A 20,173-nucleotide genomic window follows, 5' to 3' on the forward strand; every position below is an offset into this window, starting at 1 on the left:
ATTTTTTTTTGATCACTTTTTATTCAATTTTTTTGCAGATTACGTCGATACCATATGTATATAGGTTTCATTATGTTTTGCAGCGTTTGCGCAATAAAATCACTTTTTTATAAAATAATTTATTTTCTGTGTCACCATATTCTGATAGCCGTAACTTTTTTATTTTTTAGTCAAAAAAGGTGTGTAAGGTCTTGTTTTTTGCGGGACGGGTTGTAGTTTTTATCGGTACTATTTTCGGATACATGCAACTTTTTGATCACTTTTTATTCTCTATTTGGGGATGGGTGGTGACCAAAAAATAGCGATTCTGGAGGAAAAAATAACTTTATGGTTTTATAGTTTGGGTCGTTACGAACGCGGTGATACCAAGTATGTGTACTTTTTTTATTGTGTTCATTTTTTTCCTATAATGAAGGTCTTATTATAGGAAAAAAAACATATTTTTTGTTTACATAACTTCTAACTTTTGTTTTTACACTTTTTTAAAAACATTTTTATTACTTTTTTTACTTGTCCCACTAGGGGACATTTAGACTTGCAGCTTTACCTACGTAGTGTAATGCATTCCAGCTGTCATTGTGACGTGACAGTTAGGGTATGTTCACACGCAATCATAAAATACATCTGAAATTACGGCACAGTTTTCAGGCGAAAACAGCTCCTGAATTTCAGAAGTTTTTGCATGTGCAGGTGTTTTTCGCTGCGTCCATTACGGACGTAATTGGAGCTGTTTTTCAATTTAGTCAATGAAAAACGGCTCCACCTACGTCCCAAGAAATGACATGCACTTCTTTGACACGACCGTCTTTTTACGTGCCGTCTTTTGACAGTGGCGCGTAAAAAAAAAGCCCGTCTGCACAGAACACCGTAAGACCCATTGAATTCAATGGGCCGATGTTTGCCGACGCTTTGGAAAAGTTTTTTCGGCCGTAATGCCGGGCAAAAAATGCCTGAATTACGTCCGTAAATAAGGAGTGTGAACATACCCTTACACTGACAGGAAGCTTCGGAGGACCGACCGGAGGCAGGACGTACAGTTGCGGCGCAGCGCGTGAAGAGGTTAATCTAGTCCTATTTTAAATTTTGACATGGTCCCTGCCAACGTCTTCCACACGCAATGAATGTTCCCTGGTCCATTGTAGAGTCCTTGGAAGGAACAGATTATGTGCTAATTCTTTGTATTGGCCACACATATATTTATACATGTTAATAAGAACCTCTAAAGGGTCTTTGTCCAAGCTGAACCTGTCACCCGCCTTTGAGTCCTCTCCAGTTCTCCTGTATCCTTTTTACAATGTGGAGCCCAACATTTAACTCCATATTCAAGATGTGGCCTTACAAGGGAATTATAGAGGAGTCAAATTACATTTGTATCACAGGTTTATATCTCTTTTTATACACCCTAAAATCCTCGTTGCAGCTGCTGCCTGACATTGAGTGCTGCTGCTTATCTTATTTGTAACCAAAATACCCAGGTCCCTCTCTAGAAGAGGCTGGACGCAGCTGCAGGCTTAAGGGAAGCCGACATGACCGTCCTGGTAGGGAAAGGGTTAATGTTATGAGGTGAGGGAAAGTTGAAGGAGCTGAAGGAGGGACGGGGAGGAGTTAAGGGGGACGGGGGGGCCGTTACTGCGCTTCCCGCTGTTTCTCGGCATTGAGCCGGAAGCAGCGGGAGGAGTAACACACACTAAGCAAAGCTCCCCGTTGCCCGGTTTTTTAGTAATGGCAGAGGCCCTGATTTTAGAGCGGCTGCGTGCCGCTGCTGTGCACCACGGTCCCGGATGGCTGGAGGAGACCGTGGCTGCATTAACGCGGATCCCGGACGCCGTTTCGCCACGCCGGGCACGGCGTTCGGGGTCTGTTGTAAGGGACAGGCTCCCCTCCCCCGGCCCCCTTACGAGCATGGCTATGGCGGCGGGGGGGGAGTCGGCAACAACCGCTCCTGCGCTGGGCAGGCAGAGAGCGGTGCCAGGGGTGACGGCGATGCAGGCTGTGTCGACCCGTCCCTCTCGGCGGTCCCGACCTCCAGAGCGCCTTAGTCCGGAGGTAGTCCCGCGGACACGGCGTCGCAGAGGGAGCCCGATCCCGGACGCTGCAGGCCAGGCAGCTGGGAGGACCGCCCCTTCCCAGGCCCTGCGTCCTGGCAGGAATCCCAGGCCGCGACGGGGTCCGGCGGTAAGCAGGGAGTCGCAGGCTGGGCTCCCTGTCACCCCTCCCCCATCAGATGGAAGATGTCGAGAGCAAGGTACGGCCGCCCCGCATGGTGATGTTCCGGCCAGGGGGCAGGCTTCGTCAGGATCGTCTAGACGGGCGACTAGATCTGCAGCGACGTCGAGGCAACAGGTCCGGTCGGAAGTCTGGGTCCCGGCGGTCGGGCGGCAGGTTGCCGGCCCATCGGTCAGCGCGTCCTCATCCCCTTTCCGAAGATGTCGTTGGGAGGGACAGTCGTCGGCGAGAGAAGAATTGGAGGAAGGTGAACTGGACGTGTATCGTCGAGGTCAGGATGGTCCGGCTGACGGGAACACAGCGCCTGTGCAGCCCGGTGAGTGTATAACTCCATTATTGTCTTATCCAGCGATTTTTATGTCGGGTGTCGGCGGGGGGGCTGCTAGCATAGCATCGGGGGCCGGTAGTGGCGCGGGCGGACGCGACGGAGCGGGTTTGGCAGATTTAGTGGGTTGCTTACGGGAGCTGGTGGGGCGCCTGGATAGGGCCGCGGCGCCGGTAGTAACGGAAGTGTCCCCTGCGGTAGTTTGGGAAGGCCCCAGGGACGTGGGATCGTTGCAGGCGCGTCCTGTGGTGGCGGTTAGAGAGGCGGTCGCGGTGTCGGTACAGACTGAGGCACAGAAGGACGGCGATCGAGTGCGCATGGATGATCGTGCTCGGGGGGAGGTGTATGTTTGTTTTGAGGGTCCGTTGGGGGCGCATTTAAAGCAGGAGGTGCGTGATCGGATCTGGAAAGATGAATATGTTGAAATTTTTTCTCTCTTGCCGCTGGCTAAATTTAATTTGGATAAGAGCAAGCGGGATGAGAGTAAAAAGGACGAGGAGGAACGGCGGCGGTATAGGCTTATCCCGCAGACGTTCGTTAATTGGTCGCAGGCGTTCGCCATATTGGCTAGTGTGATAGGGGAAAAGGCGCCGGAAAATTGTTCGGCGTTATTTTGTTATTTTGATGCCATTGGGGAGGCTCATAGGGCGTATGGGGGTCAGGCGTGGCTGCGATATGATGAGCAATTCCGTCAGCGGAAGGCGGTTCGGCCGGCGATTCGGTGGGACCAGAAGGATATTGCTCTCTGGTTACGGGTTACGGCTCCGGTTAGGCAGCCCTTTCCCGGGAGCGGTGGCCAGGGAGGCCAGTCTAGTCAGAGTGGACAAAGCGGCGGGGGAAAGGCGGGGTTTTGCTGGCAATTCAATGAAGGCCAGTGCAAGTTCGGGGCCACGTGCAAGTTCAAGCACGTGTGCTCCGAGTGTAATGGTGCATCACACGGGGCGGCAAAATGTCTGCGAAAAAAGAGGTCAGGGAACCAGCACGGGGCTGGTCAAGGGGGTGTCGCCGGTGAGGGTGGAAAGGATGGCCCCTTATCTAAGTGAGTATCCGGATAGGGCGGCAGCTAAGTTGCTTTATGAAGGGTTTAGTGTTGGTTTTGTTATTCCTCCGCCTCCTTATGAGGTTCCGGTTACGCGGAGAAATTTAAAATCGGCTTACTTGCAGGCGGAAGTCGTGTCGGAAAAGTTGTTAAAAGAAGTTTCGTTGGGGCGCATGTCGGGGCCATTTGGGGAGGCGCCGGTGAAAGATTTAGTTGTGTCCCCTTTGGGTATTGTCCCTAAACGCGAGCCCGGAAAGTTTCGTTTGATTCAACATTTATCGTATCCCAAAGGTTCGTCGGTAAATGACGGGATTGATCACGAGTTGTGTTCCGTAGTTTATACCTCATTCGATAAGGCGGTGGGGTTAGTGCGGGCTGCGGGTCCGGGGGCGCTGCTAGCAAAAACCGACATCGAGGCGGCGTTCAGGTTGTTGCCGGTCCATCCAGAAAGCCAACGGCTGTTGGGTTGTTTTTGGAATGGGGCCTTTTACGTGGATCGGTGCCTTCCGATGGGGTGTTCTCTTTCTTGTGCATACTTCGAGGCGTTTAGTAGCTTCGTGGAGTGGGTTACGAGGGGAGTATCCGGGGTCGATTCGTTGATCCATTACTTAGATGATTTTTTGTGCGTTGGCCCGGGGGGTTCGCCGGTTTGCGGTAACTTGCTTCATGCCCTGCAGAAGGTGGCGAGGGATTTTGGGATCCCTTTGGCGCCGGAAAAAACGGAGGGCCCGGTAGCGACGATTTGTTTCTTGGGAATCGAAATTGACTCGGTGGCAATGGAGTGTCGGCTCCCGGCGGATAAGTTGGGTGCTTTGAGGCTGGAGGTGCGACGGGCTTGTAGAAGGAAGAAAATGTCGCTGCGGGAGCTTCAGTCGCTGCTGGGGAAGTTGAATTTCGCATGCCGGATTATGCCGATGGGGAGGGTGTTTGGTAGAAGGTTGGCGGCGGCAACGGCGGGAGTGCGGGCGCCGCATCATTTTGTGCGGCTCAAGGAGGAGCACCGAGCTGATCTTCAGGTTTGGGATGACTTCTTGGGCCAGTACAATGGTCGCTCGCTATGGATGGCCCCAGCGCAGGATACGAGTGATCTGAATATTTTCACGGATGCGGCTGGGGCGGGTGGCTTTGGAGCTTACGGGGGAGGTCCGTGGTGCGCAGGTCAATGGCCGGCTAGCTGGGTGTCCAGTGGATTGACGCGGAATCTGGCCCTGCTCGAGCTGTTTCCCATCGTGGTGGCGGCTACCATTTGGGGGGACAGGCTCAGGGATAAGAAGGTCCGTTTTTACTGCGACAACATGGGGGTGGTGCTTGCCATTAATAACATCACGGCGTCCTCTCCTCCGGTAGTTCAATTGTTGCGACATTTAGTGTTGGTGTGTTTGTCGTTGAACGCGTGGGTGGTGGCGGTGCATGTCCCGGGTGTACGGAATTGTGTTGCTGATGCTCTTTCTCGCTCGCAGTGGGACCGGTTTCGGCAATTGGCCCCGGGAGCGGAACGTCTCGGTTTGGCTTGTCCGGATCATCTATGGGATCTGGTATCGGTCCCGTAGAGCAGCTGTTACAAAGGTCTTTGGCGCGCACGACGTGGAGTGCTTATGCTGCTTGTTGGAGGCAGTGGGAGGAGTGGGTAAGAGAGTTGGGTGATGTCAATACGGATAGAGACAGGTTGGTGGCACTTTTGTATTGGTTAGGGGATGCCTGGGAGGTGGGGTTTTCAGTAGCGAAGGTGAACCGGTTCATATCCGCGGTGGCGTTTGGGCTTAAGTTGCGGGGCTTGCGGGATGTATCGAAGGAATTTCTGGTATCGCAGGCTTTGAAGGGGTTGCGCAGAGGTAGGTTGGAGGCGGATAGTAGAAGGCCGGTGTCGTTTGCTTTGCTTGGCTTGTTGGGCGGTTCATTAGCATCGGTATGTCGTTCTTCAGATGAAAGGGATTTGTTTCGGTTGGCTTTTTCGTTGGCGTTCTTCGGAGCATTTAGAATAGGTGAGTTGGTGTCGCCAAGTACTAAACAGGCAGGGGGGCTGAGATCTGGGGAGGTGAGCCTTTTTGCAGATCGGCTGGAGGTATGGTTGCGTAGATCAAAAACTGACCAATTAGGGAAGGGAAAACTGATAGTTTTGTTCGCTCTCCCGGGGTCGGTCATGTGCCCAGTAGAGTGCATGCGGGGTTTTACAAAAAACAGGGGGTCTCCAGATTTGCCTTTGTTACGTCATGTGGACGGGTCGTTCTTGTCCAGGTTTCAGTTTGGAGCTGTTTTTAAAAAATGTTTGACGGCGGTGGGGGTTGCGGCAGGCTCATATTCATCTCATTCCTTCCGGATTGGCGCAGCAACGGAAGCAGGGCGCTGGGGGTTGGATGATGAGGGGGTGAGGCGTATTGGTCGTTGGGAGTCTAAAAGGTTTAAGTCCTATGTCCGCCCCCATATGTTGTAATTTTGTTGTTTATGCTTGCGAATGTTATATGGTGGTGCCTAACTGTGTTTTCCGTTTCAGATTCGCCTCCTTGTCTGGTGTGGTTGATGGGTCATTCGTACGTGCACTGGGGGGCTTTGAGGGCGGACGTCCGCCCGGATGGTCGCCAGTTGCGCATTCCGCGACAGGATGCGGTTGTGCATTGGCTGGGGTTTAGAGGTATGTCGTGGAACAGGGTGTTGGCGGAATTCCAGACATATGTGCGGCTTGATAGGGTTCCGGAGGTTTTAGTGTTGCACGTGGGTGGGAATGACTTAGGAGTCCGCCCTTTTCGTGAGTTGGTGCGGGATATCAAACATGATTTGTTGTGTTTGTGGGTATCTTATCCCAAGTTGGTGGTAGTGTGGTCGGACATAGTCCCAAGGAAGCATTGGCGGTTAGCTAGATCGGTGGAGAGAGTCAATAAGGCTCGGATAAAAGTTAACCGGGCGGTGTCCCGTTTTGTGGCGAAGAACGGGGGCATTTGCGTGAGGCATAGGGATTTGGAGTCAGGATTGGGGAATTTCTGGAGAAGTGACGGGGTTCATCTGACCGAGGTTGGCATTGATATTTGGAGCTTGGCTATAGCAGAAGGCATAGAAAGGGCGGTGGTGGTGTGGAGGAACTCACAGGCTTAAGGTGGTCAAGGCCTGTTTCGCGGTGGCGGGGGGAGTCCTTGAGGCCAGTCAGTACAAAATGGTGGGGGGGTCGCATCGGGGGTATGCGTCCCCCAAAAAAGGTACATGGTTGAAGACTTCATCGGGTGTTATCCCTTTGAAGTGGTCTTCTGGTAGAAGGTATGTCACTTGAAGGCTTCATCGGGTGTTATCCCTTTGAAGTGGACTTCTAGTGGTCGGTATATCACTTGAGGGCTTCATCGGGTGTTATCCCCTTGAAGTGGACTTCTAGTGGTTGGAGCCATCTGCAGAGGTGAACGGTGCTTCCGAGCTGGTTTACGGCTGGAGGTAATTAGTGGTTTGCAGATGGCTAATTCGGTGTGTTCTTGAAAGGAACATCTGAAGGGGCTTCAAGGACTTCCTCTGCTCGGGTTAATGTTAACGTTTAATTGTTATTTATGATTCTGACCCATGTTGGGTCATGTGAATTATTAGGAGGAATTCTCGGGTGGATTCCTAACTAGTTATCCGAATGTTTCGGATTTAAATTGTTTTTATAAAACTGTGAAATTAATAAACGGCTGCTGTGGCCATTTCACATCCAACCTCGGTGTCATGTGTCGTTACTAAATGGGGGTGGGGGATAGTATGGTCTAAGGTTAACACACGACTCTACCTAGGCAGGTCAAGAAGAGGCTGGACGCAGCTGCAGGCTTAAGGGAAGCCGACATGACCGTCCTGGTAGGGAAAGGGTTAATGTTATGAGGTGAGGGAAAGTTGAAGGAGCTGAAGGAGGGACGGGGAGGAGTTAAGGGGGACGGGGGGGCCGTTACTGCGCTTCCCGCTGTTTCTCGGCATTGAGCCGGAAGCAGCGGGAGGAGTAACACACACTAAGCAAAGCTCCCACCCTCCCACCCTTGTTTTGTTACTCCTTAGGTCTTATGTACGTCCGTCTATGAGCGTTGTGTGTTATTTTGTGTGCTTATTTAACATGTTTTTCTTTTTTCCGGAGTAGGTTCTGTTGTCATGGCAGCTGGCGGGGGGAGTCCTTGAGGCCAGTCAGTACAAAATGGTGGGGGGGTCGCATCGGGGGTATGCGTCCCCCAAAAAAGGTACATGGTTGAAGACTTCATCGGGTGTTATCCCTTTGAAGTGGTCTTCTGGTAGAAGGTATGTCACTTGAAGGCTTCATCGGGTGTTATCCCTTTGAAGTGGACTTCTAGTGGTCGGTATATCACTTGAGGGCTTCATCGGGTGTTATCCCCTTGAAGTGGACTTCTAGTGGTTGGAGCCATCTGCAGAGGTGAACGGTGCTTCCGAGCTGGTTTACGGCTGGAGGTAATTAGTGGTTTGCAGATGGCTAATTCGGTGTGTTCTTGAAAGGAACATCTGAAGGGGCTTCAAGGACTTCCTCTGCTCGGGTTAATGTTAACGTTTAATTGTTATTTATGATTCTGACCCATGTTGGGTCATGTGAATTATTAGGAGGAATTCTCGGGTGGATTCCTAACTAGTTATCCGAATGTTTCGGATTTAAATTGTTTTTATAAAACTGTGAAATTAATAAACGGCTGCTGTGGCCATTTCACATCCAACCTCGGTGTCATGTGTCGTTACTAAATGGGGGTGGGGGATAGTATGGTCTAAGGTTAACACACGACTCTACCTAGGCAGGTCATGTTCCATTATCCCCAGTTTTATTGCATTTAATGTATATGAATGAATACTATTATTGCGGCCCAGGTATATTACTTTACATTTACCAACATTACATTTCACACCACATCTCATCTTCTTCTTCTTACAGTTTGGGTGGTAATGATCTACCAGACACTTCCTGCATCCAGTTGGCATATGGAATAAGGAATAACCTGTCCCTGAAGAAACTTGTCCTGTCTGGTAACCGTCTGTCTGGTCCTAACCTCAGTGACTTGATGGAAGCTCTGTCCAGTCCAGACTGCGGGATAGAGGAATTACAGTGAGTATAAGAGAAGTGTACAAGACTGAGACATGGGGTGGGGGGGGCACACGTTATACATGGATTTTATTCTATTTTATGCTCCGCACCATTGTTATGTCTATGAGATAAACTGCTGACTGCGGGACACTTTGATGATCCAGACGAATTGTGCCGTGTCCTACTGAGGGGTGTGTCCAACCAAAACCCATGTCCTACTAAGGGGCGTATCCTGAAATGTGGGCGTAGCTCTCTTTAAATTTATGCATACAAATACACAATGTTGGTAAATATCAGTCACTATTTAGTGTATACTGATCAGTTAGATCTAAGGGATTGATATAAAATAACAGGTCAGGCCAGGGGCGTAGCTAAAGGCTCATGGACCCCGATGCAAAAGTTCTTATTGGGTCCCCCCCCCCGCAAACTCCTCATGGCCGACAGTCCGCAGCTTTCAGCTGCATCGCTGGGTCTCCTAAGTGACCCAACAATGCAGCACTAGCACCGGGGCGTCACTAAGGCTGGGTTCACACACCCTATTTACGGACGTAATTCGGGCGGTTTAGCATTGAATCACCGCCTTAGTAATGGCTGCCGGCTAATTCACAACCTCCATTACTAAGGCGGGGCTTAATGTTAGCCGGTGCAGAGGCTAACACTAACCCCCATTATTACCCCGGTACCCACCGCCACCACGGATGCTGAGAAGAGCCGGGTACGAACCAGTACCCGTCCATCTGTAGTGACGGGCAGGCACCCTGGTAATGCTGCCTGCTGCTGCTGTGTTGTATCTGGCTGGTTATGAAAATTGGGGAGGACCCCACATCGTTCTTTCCAATTATTTTTTATTTTTTTAAATGACGTGGGGTCCCCCCCATTTTTCATAACCAGCCAGATACAATAAAGCAGCAGCAGCCTAGCATTACCAGGGTGGAAAGGGCCACTGTATCTGGCCTTTCCCCTCCTGATAATACCAGCCTGCGGCCACCCCAGTGGCCGACCATCACTACAGATGGTCAGGTACTGGATCGTACCCGGCTCTTCCCAGCACCCCTGGTGGCGGTGGGTACCGGGGTAATAAAGGGGGTTAGTGTTAGCCTCTGCACCGGCTAACACTAAGCCCCGCCTTAGCAATGGATACTGTCAATCAGCCGGCGGCCATTACTAAGGCGGTAGTAATATAGTTTAAAAAAAAAAACAAAGACATAGAAAAAATATTTTATTGAAATAAAAAAACACACAACCCTCATTAACCATTTTATTGATAATAAAAAAAAATCCGTCATCGAAGTAGTCCTGGAATCCGACGTAGTCCAACGACCGAACCTGTAAGAAAACACACAAGAAAAACGATTAGTAACACATGTGTTAGGCTTAGATAAAGGGCCCATGTGTGATACTGTCTGTGGGACCCTGTATCTAAGCCTACCACAACGTAGGCTTAGATACAGGGTCCAGCAGAAAGTAATCTTATACAGTATAAGATTACTGTGTGCTGGGGCCCTGTATCTAAACCTTCAGTGTGGTAGGCTTAGATACAGGGCCCAGCAGACAGGATCATGAATGGGCCATGTATCTAAGCCTACCATGTGATTGGCTTAGATACAGGGCCCAGCAGACAGGATCACACATAGGCCATGTATCTAAGCCTACCATGTGATTGGCTTAGATACAGGGCCCAGCAGACAAGATCACACAATCTGTGATCCTGTCTCATGGGCCCCCTAAGCCTGCTATATCGTAGGCTTAGGGGTTGTGCAGTCCCTAAACATTGATGGCCTATACTCAGGATAGGCCATCAATAGCTGATGTGTCTCCAGGGACCCGCCAATCAGCTGTTTTGAAGGGGCCGCAGCACTCGTACGAGAGCTGCTTCCCCTTCATTTCACTACTCGCTCACACTGTGAATCGCCGACACCGATTCACAGTGTGACCGGAATGAAGTGACCGGAATGAAGGGGAGCAGCTCTCGTACGAGTGCTGCGGCCCCTTCAAAACAGCTGATTGGCGGGTCCCGGGAGTCGGACCCCGCCAGTCAGGGCTAATCATACCTTCCTCTTCAGCCGTGGCGGAGGTTCTGTCCTCTCGATGCTGTGCGCGGCGCATAGCGCTGTGACGTCATGCGCTGCGCACAGCGCTTGACGTCAGGACCTCCGCTGCGATCCGGAACCAGGAAGGTAAGTACAGTCTGTTACTATAGTAACAGGGGCCCGCGGCCCGAGTTACTATAGTAACTTTTTATTGTTGTGGTGAGGGGGGCTGTGGGCCCCCCTGGCTTCGGGGCCCGGTCGCAATTGCGACCACTGCGACCCATATAGCTACGCCAGTGGGTCAGGCTAAATAAAGACCCACCACACCTGAGAGTGATGAGACCACAGCCCTGTATAAGCACTGCGGCCCCCCAGCTACATGCAGCACAGACATATTCACTTGTTTGGACCCCCACCAATGAGAAATTTAAAAAAACTGTTCTCTGTGAAGTTTTACAATTTCTATAACACATTGGGGAGGGGAATAAGGAAAACCTTTCCAAATGGGTGATATGAAAATGATGTATAAGATTAGAAAAACATAGCTGCTTTCTTCCTAAAACAGCGCCACACCTGTCAACAGGTTATGTGTTGTATTGCAGCACAGCTCCATTAACCCCTTCCCTCTTTGGCCACTTTTGACCTTCCTGACGGAGCCACATTTTTCAAATCTGACATGTTTCACTTTATGTGGTAATAACTTCGGAATGCTTTCACCTATCCAAGCGATTCTGAGATTATTTTCTCGTGACACATTGGACTTTATGTTACTGGCAAAATTTGCTCAGTACATTTAGTATTTAATTGTGAAAAACGGCAACATTTAAAAAAAAATTAGCATCTTTCTAAATTTAAATGTATTTGCTTGTAAAACAAATAGTAATAGCACACAAAATAGTCACTAGTTCACATTTTCCATATGTCTACTTTATGTTTGCATCGTTTTTTTGAACATTCTTTTATTTTTCTAGGACGTTACAAGGCTTAGAACTTTAGCAGCAATTTCTCACATTTTCAAATTTACAAAGAAATTTTCAAAAGGCTATTTTTACAGGAGCCAGTTCAGTTGTGAAGTGGCTTTTAGGGCTGTATTTATTAGAAACCCCAAAAAAGGCACCCCACTTTAAAAACATCACCCCTCAAAGTATTCAAAACAGCATTTAGAAAGTTTCAAAGTAGAGGTAAAATTTACACATTTCTGTGTATTTTTTTGCAGAAATTAATTTTTAATCCATTGGTTTTTTTTGTAACACAAAGTTTTACCAGAGAAATGCAACTCAATATTTATTGCCCAGATTCTGCAGTTTCAGGAAATATCCCATATGTGGCCTCAGAAACAAAGAAGCACATAGAGGATTTTGGGGCCTTATTTTTATTAGAATATATTTTAGGCACCATGTCAGGTTTGAAGGGCTCTTCAGGGGACAAAACAGTGGAACTCCCCCAAAAGTGACCCCATTTGTAAAACTACACACTGTAACGTCTATGGCCGGGGGTCGTCATTTAGACTTACGCCTTGACGATCCCGGCCATGGACATCTCTCTTCACGGCGTCAGCTCCCTCCTGGGAGACGCCGGCACTGTCTTCAGGGTCCTCGGACTGATTCCCGCAGGGCACGCGCGCCCGCACGGCCTTATCGGGCCAGTACGCGTCCAGCTGTCACCCATCAGTTATCCGCCCAAATGGCTGCTGGACTATAATAAGGGGCTCTGCCCACTGGTTCCTTGCTTGAGCGTTTTTGTATACCCAAGTTTGTCTTGCAAATGGTCTCCCAGTGTTTTCCAGTTCCCAGTGTTACCCGTTCCTGCTGCCTGTACCCTGTATCCCGTGCTATCGTATCTACAAGAGAAAGTCAAGTCGTGTCTTCCCGCTGCATCTGCGGTGTTACCTGCTGTGAAAGTCAAGTCGTGCTCCCGCTACTGTCTACATTGCCTCAGGTACCCGTTCTGAACTATAGACATTGTTTTGTACCTTGTTGGCCAGCTGCTACTCCGCTACGCGGTACGGCCCAGTGGGTCCACACCCCGCTCCGTGACAGTACGCTCAGGCAATGGACCCCGCTGGCCAAGTCAAGAGCCTGTCATCCTCCCAAGCCATTCAGGCAGACCTGCAGAATCTGAAAGCACGACAGGATCAACTCTTTGTGGCAGTAGACTCCATGGCACAGCATCTAGGTGCGCTAGTTACTTCCGTCACCACTCCTATTCAAGCGCCTCCAATCGACCCTCCTGCTGCACCTCCTGGCAGCCACTGTTCGGACTCTCGGTTCTCACTGCCATTGCCACCTCGGTTTCATGGAGACGCAAGTTCGTGCAGGGAGTTTCTGAATCAATGCCAAATCCACTTCACTCTGCACGCCCGAGCATTTCCTTCAGACGGAGCCAGGATCGCCTTCATTATATCCCTACTCGCCAGCAAGGCCCTGGCGTGGGCGAATCCAATCTGGGAACGACAGGGACCCGAGACTTCCAGGTGTTTGTGCGGTTTTTCCGTTCCATATTTGACGAGCCTCATCAGCAGCCGCTGCTGTCTTTAACCTGCGTCAGGAGGACGCCTCTGTGGGCGATAACACCATCCAGTTCCGGACTCTGGCAGGAGAATTGTCCTGGAACAATGAGGCCTTGGTAGCATACTTCTGTCATGGCCCATTGCCTGTGATCAAAGACGAACTGGCTGCTCGAGATCTCCCAGCTGCCCTGGATGACTTGATTCTACTGGCTACCCGTGTGGACATAAGGCTCAGAGAGAGATCCCTGGCGCCCCCAACTTCCAGCAACCCCTCTTGCCTTGTTCTTCTGCTGCACCCGAGGTTCCGATGCAGGTGGATCGGCTTAAACTGTCCGATCAAGAAAAAACGCGCAGGCGCACCTTTGGACTCTGCCTGTATTGCGGCCTCGCTGGCCATGTCGTGCGTTTGTGTTCCCAGAGGCCAAAGAAACCCCAATACCTGGGATTGGTTGAAGAGACCACCCTGGGCGCTACTGCACTTAAAAGAGAACTCTCTTCCAAGCTGTTTATGCCTGCCTGTGACCATCGTCGCTGGCGAGAGACCTCATCCAGTCTCTGCCTACCTGGACTCTGGCTTCGCAGCCAATTTCATCTGTCAAGACCTTGTGGATGTTCTTCAATTGCCTACTGTTTTGCTGGAGAGACCATTGATCGTTGCCTCGGTAGATGGACTGCCTTTGCCTGACCCAGTATTGTCTGTGACCAAACCTTTGAGACTCCAAGTGGGAGCTCTTCATTCTGGGCTCATCTCCCTGTATGTCCTGTTCAAGACCGTCAACCCTGTGCTGCTGGGTTTGCCTTGGCTCCGTCTTCACGCCCCAGTCCTGGATTGGAACTCCGGAGAGGTTCTCCAGTGGGGCCCCAAGCGTCTAGACCGCTGCCTGGGTCATGTCCATCCATCCCAGCCTTCTCCGCATCAGTCATTGACAGGGTTGCCTCCTTGTTATTCTCAGTTCGCTGATGTCTTCGACAAAAAAGAGGCGGAGATATTGCCACCGCATCGAGAATACGATTGTCCTATGGACTCGGTTCCTGATTCGTCCCCTCCTCGCGGTAGAGTATACCCGCTCTCCTTACCAGAGACCCAGTCTATGTCGGCCTACATTAAAGAGAATCTGGAGAGGGGCTTCATACGAAAGTCTTCATCCCCGGCCGGAGCCGGGTTTTTCTTTGTCAAAATTAAGGATGGATCCCTTCGACCCTGCATTGACTACCGAGGCCTCAATCAGATCACGGTGAAGAACAGGTACCATTTGCCGTTTATTTCAGAGCTCTTTGATTGTATACGGGGGCGAAAAAAAATTCCAAGCTTGACCTGCGGGGGGCTTACAATCTAATCCGGATCCGTCAGGGAGACGAGTGGAAGACTGCATTTAACACACGTGATGGACACTACGAATATTTGGTCATGCCCTTCGGCCTGTGTAACGCTCCCGCAGTATTTCAAGAATTTGTGAATGACATTTTGTGATCTCCTCTATGTCTGTGTTGTGGTGTATCTCGATGATATCTTGAATTTTTTCCCCAGATCTTGTGACTCATCAGGGCCATGTCCGCCACAGGTGTTGCTTAGATTAAGGGAGAATCATCTTAACGCCAAGTTGGAGAAGTGCGTTTTCCAAGAGAAGTCTCTACCCTTCCTGGGCTATATCATCTCTGATCAGGGTCTCAAGATGGACCCTGTAAAGGTCAAGGATGTCCTGGAGTGGCCACAAGGCTTAAGGGCCATACAACGCTTCCTGGGATTCGCCAACTTCTACAGACTGTTAATTTTCAACTTCTCTTCTTTGACAGCCCCCCATCTCCACCCTCACTAAGAAGGGTATGAATGCCAAGGTATGGACTCCAGAGGCGAAAATCGCATTTGAAACCTTAAAAAAGGCCGTCACTTCAGCCTCTATACTTCACCACCCTTATTTATCCAATAAAAACTACGTCGCGCAAAAAAAAAATCCCTCATACAACTGCATCGGCGGAAAAATAAACAAACTTCTGGCTCTTCAAATATGGAGACAAAAAAACAAAGAATTTAAAAAAAAAAAAAAAGTGTTTTCACTGTGTAAAAGTAGTAAAACACAGACTGCATGTATACCATATCCCTTAGATAACATAGCTAGGGATAGCCTAATAGTAAATTGACACAGGACAACATGAACGTTCCTTTAACGTGGGTTGACTCGGGGTCGGCCACAGCTTTTATTATAAATATAACAAATATAATTTAATTTTTTTTAAGGTAAACACCCGTATGCCGGCCTACCGACATAGGTGGGCATGTAGGTATTCACCTTACCAAACCGCCAGCTGCGACAAAACAACATTTCACCCATGAACAGAACATAAATGAATAAACACAAGAAAAGTGCAAAATACCACCCAATACAATTGTAGAAAACCCCCCGCTCTGAAGGCAGTGCCATCTGCCACTTTGAAGTATTGCTAACCGCAAGGCAAACCAGCTATCCTGCACCTACGAATGCCTGTGCTGGTACAAATTATTTTTAATTTTTTTAATTTATTAATTTATTTATTATTTTATTCTTTTTTTTCAATTTTTTTTTTTTTTTATATAACACCGAACATTAATTTTCAAAAGGGGCGGGAGGGAGGGAGATTGCAATGTAACGGCCAAAAGAGGCAGAGACCCAGGAGACAGCTCCTTAAATCCACTAGGAAGGAGGGAGAAAGGAGAAGGACCATAACCCCTCCCCCCGGATGGAGGGGGCAAAGAGCAGCAGCCAGAGGTAATAAACTTATTAACCCCTACCCTTGCTGGGCATACAACAAATACCCGAATCCCTAGCTGGGGCCCTATTAGTTTTTCACCCACATTACCTGCAGTCAAAGACCCAGACACCTATGGGTCTACTAAGAAATCAATATATATTTGGCATCGTTGCAATCGTAACTACCCGCTGAATAAAGTTATTGTTATTTATACCATACAGTAAACGGCGTAGATTTGGGACGCAAAAAAGTGTGGCAAAATTGCTGTTTTTTTCTATTGCCCCCCCAAAAAAGGTAATAAGTTAATTAATAAATTATATGTACCCTAACATGGTTCTATTAAAAAATACAACTTTTCCCGCAAAAAAACAAGTTTCTTATACAGCTATGTCAATGCAAAAATAAAAAAGTTATAGCTCTTTGAATGAGACGATGGAAAAACGTAACCCCTTCACGACATTTGACGTAAATGTACGTCATGGAAAGCATTGACTTCCCGCAAAATCCCATACATTTACGTCAAATGTTTGGCACCGGCTCAGAAGCTGAGTCGGTGCCATCATCGTCGGATCTCAGCTGTATCTTACAGCTGACATCCGACTGTAACAGCGGGGACCGAAATTAGCTTCAATCCCCGCCATTAACCCCTTAAGTGCAGCGCTCAAACGCGATCGCTGCACTTAAGGTGTTTGCAGCTCATCGGAGCCCCAGCAATGAAATTGCCGGGGTTCCGGTGGCTGCAATGGCAACCGGAGGCCTGATACTGGCCTCCCGGTCTGCCTAGCACCGAAGCCGGTCAAGATCCGCCCGGCGGCGGAGCCTGATCGGCTTCCGTAGCTGCCGGCAAGATGGTGCCGGGTCAGGAGCTGATCCGGCGTCATCAGCGGTGGAAGTCAGCTGTACTGTACAGCTGACATCAACCTGTAACGGCAGGAACCGGAGCTAGCAATCGAAAGCGATTGCTGCATCGTAGCGGTTACTAGCAGATCGCCAGCCCTGAGAGGCAATCGGGACTGGCGACTGCTGTTAAAAAAAAAAAAATCTGACCGTAGGACCTTCAAGTCCCCTAGTATAAAGTATAAAAAAGTGTAAAAAAAAGTGCAAAAAATAAAAGTTTGAAAACAATAAAAGTTTCAAGTAATCAAATAAAACACAATCCCCCTTTTACTCTTATCAAGTCCTTTATTATTGAAAAATAATAATAAACCATATGTATTTGGTATCGCCACGACCGTAACGACCTGAGGTATCAAAATATTATATTATTTATTGCACGCGGTGAACAGCGTAAAAAAAAAGCTTAAAAAACTTTACCAGAGTTTCTGTTTTTTGGTCACTTTGCCCTACAAATATTAGAATAAAGTGATCAAAAAGTCGCACGTATCCAAAAATGGTACCTATAAAAACTATAGCTCGTCCCGCAAAAAACAAGCCCTCATACACCTCCGTCGACAAAAAAATTAAAAAGTTATGGTTCTCACAACTTGGCGACAGAAAAAATACATTCTTTTTACAAAAGTAATTTTATTGTGCAAAAAGTTGTAAAACATAAAAAAGTGCTATAAATTAGGTATCGCCAGAATCGTACTGACCCACAGAATAAAGTTAACATGTAATTTATAACGCATGGTGAACGCTGTATAAAAAAAATGAAAAAAGCTGTGCCAGAATTGCGTTTTTTTGCTTACCTGGCATCCCAAAAAATAGGATAAAAGGTGATCAAAAAGTCACATGTACCCCAAAATGGTACCAATAATAACTACAGCTCGTCCCGCAACAAACCAGCCCTCATACCGCTACGTCTATGAAAAATAAAATTAGTTATGGCTCCAATAAGTCAGGAAATAAAAAAATATGCAGTTGTGCCCGAGGGGAATATTTCTTCTGTTTCAAGAGGCGATTTATCAAGGACCTAAAATTAGGGAACCAGGAAGGGGAGAGCCCAAACATATCCGCTGGAGGCGACGGTGCCCGTATTATACCAGGACAACACTTCCCAGCAAAATTCCCCAAACTACAAAAGGTGCGGAGTGTGGACCAAAAGGGGGATAAGAAATGACACCATTTATCAGTGCGACACCGGCCTGTGCAGAAAGGATTGCTTCACAGCGTAACACACATCTATGGATTATTTTTTATACCACCTGACTATGCCCCTTATATACTCCGCCCCGCTTACATGTACCCCCACATTATAAAACACCAGCAATACTCAAACAAATATAGTACCAAGCAAAATCCGCTCTCCAAAAGCCAAATGGTGCTCCCTCGGCTCTGAACCCTACAGCGTCCCCAAACAGCAGTTTCCTTCAACATATATGGCATCGTCATACCCGGGAGAACCCTTTTAACAATTTTTAGGGTGTGTGTCTCCAGCGTCATAAGCTGGGCATGACATATTTGCCACTGAATGGCATGTCTAGGGAAAAATATAAATTTTTAATTTGCACCATCCGCAGCGCATTCATTTATGGAAAAGACCTGTGGGGTGAAAATGCTCACTACACCCCTTAATAAATGCCTTGAGGGGTGCAGTTTCCATAGTGGGGGTCACTTATTAGGGGTTTCTTTTTATTATTTCACATCTGAGCCTCTGCAGTTGTGAACCAATACTTTGTAAATCGCCAAATTAGGCCTCCACTCCGCATGGTACTCTTCACTTCTGAGCCCTGTCATATGTCCAGACAAAAGATTAGGGCCACATGTAGGGTGTTTCTAAAACCGGGAAACACTGCATAATAATTAGAGAGCTGTCCTTTTATGGTGGCACAAGCCGGGCACCACATATTGGCATATCTATGGAAAAAAATCCCATTTTCACTCTGCAACATCGAGTGAACACTAATTTCTACAAAACACCTGCAGGGTTAAAATGCTTACTACACCCCTTGGTAAATGCATTGAGGGGTGTAGTTTCCAAAATGGGGTCACTTCTCGAGGGGTTTCCACTGTTTTGGGCCCACAGGCGCCCATAAACCAATCCAGCAACATCTGCACTCCAAATGGCGGTCCTTCCCTTCTGAGCCCTGCCGTTTGCCCAAACAGCAGTTTATGACCACATATGGGGTATTGCCGTACTCGGGAGAAATTGCTTTACAAATGTTGGGTTCTTTTTTTCCTTTATTTGTTGAGAAAATGAAAAAATTTGCGCTAAAGCTACGTCTTATTGAAGAAAAAGGACTGTTTTTATTTTCACTGCCTAATCCTAATAAATTCTATGAAACATCTGTGGGGTCAAAATGCTCACTACACCCCTAGATGAATTCCTCAAGAGGTGTAGTTTCCTAAATGGAGTCCCTTTTTGGGCGTTTTCATTGTTTTGTCCCCTCAGGGGCTTTGCAAATGTGACCTGGCCTCCGCAAATCATTCCTGCTAAATGTGATCTCAAAAAGCCAAATAGTGCTCTTTCCCTTCTAAGCCCTGCCGTGTGTCCAAACAGCCGTTTATTACCACATGTGGGGTGTTGTTTTACTCGGGAGAAATTGCTTTACAAATTTTGTCGTGCTTTTTCTCCTTCAGTCCTTCTGGAAATGAGAAAAAATTAGCTAAACCTAGATTTTTTTTAAAAAAATGTAGATTATTATTTTCAGGGCCTACTTCCAATAATTTCTGCAAATAAATTGTGGGGTCAAATCGCTCACTATACCCCTAGATAATTTCCTCAATGGGTGTAGTCTCCAAAATGGGATCACTTTTGGGGGGTTTCCACTGTTTTGTCCCCTCAGGGGCTTTGTAAATGTGACATGGCCTCCGCAAACCATTCCTGCTAAATGTGAACTCCAAAAGCCAAATAGCGCTCTTTTCCTTCTCAGCCACGCCGTGTCTCCAAACAACCGTTTATTAACACATGTGGGGTATTGTTTTACTCGGGAGAAATTGCTTTACAAATTTTGTGGCGCTTTTTCTCCTTCAGTCCTTGTGGAAATTATAAAAAATTAGCTAAACCTACATTTTCTTTGAAAAAATTTAGATTGTAATTTTCAGGGCCTACTTCCAATAATTTATGCAAAAAACCTGTTGTGTCAAAACGCTCACTATACCCCTAGATAATTTCCTCAATGGGTGTAGTTTCCAAAATGGGGTCACTTGTGGGGGGTTTCCACTGTTTTATCCCCTCAGGGGCTTTGTAAATGTGACATGGCCTCCGCAAACCATTCCTGCTAAATTTGAGTTCCAAAAGCCAAATGGCGCTCTTTCCCTTCTCAGCCTCGCCGTGTGTCCAAACAGCCGTTTATTACCACATGTGGGGTATTGTTTTACTCGGGAGAAATTTCTTTACAAATTTTATGGTGCT

The 20,173-nt window shown here is 48.1% G+C and overlaps 1 protein-coding gene across 1 annotated transcript in view; it reads left to right on the plus strand.

The window, feature by feature from the left end:
* Window positions 1-20,173, plus strand: part of LOC142664427 (NACHT, LRR and PYD domains-containing protein 12-like) — a 197,193-nt gene that overhangs the window by 112,329 nt on the left and 64,691 nt on the right. Inside the window, exon 7 of the mRNA XM_075843495.1 lies at window positions 8,464-8,634. Coding sequence (XP_075699610.1) covers window positions 8,464-8,634 — 171 coding nt within the window. The remainder of the gene's footprint in view (window positions 1-8,463; window positions 8,635-20,173) is intronic.

This window comes from Rhinoderma darwinii, chromosome 12 (genome assembly GCF_050947455.1).
Source record: "Rhinoderma darwinii isolate aRhiDar2 chromosome 12, aRhiDar2.hap1, whole genome shotgun sequence".
NCBI classification, from domain to species: Eukaryota; Metazoa; Chordata; class Amphibia; order Anura; family Rhinodermatidae; genus Rhinoderma; species Rhinoderma darwinii.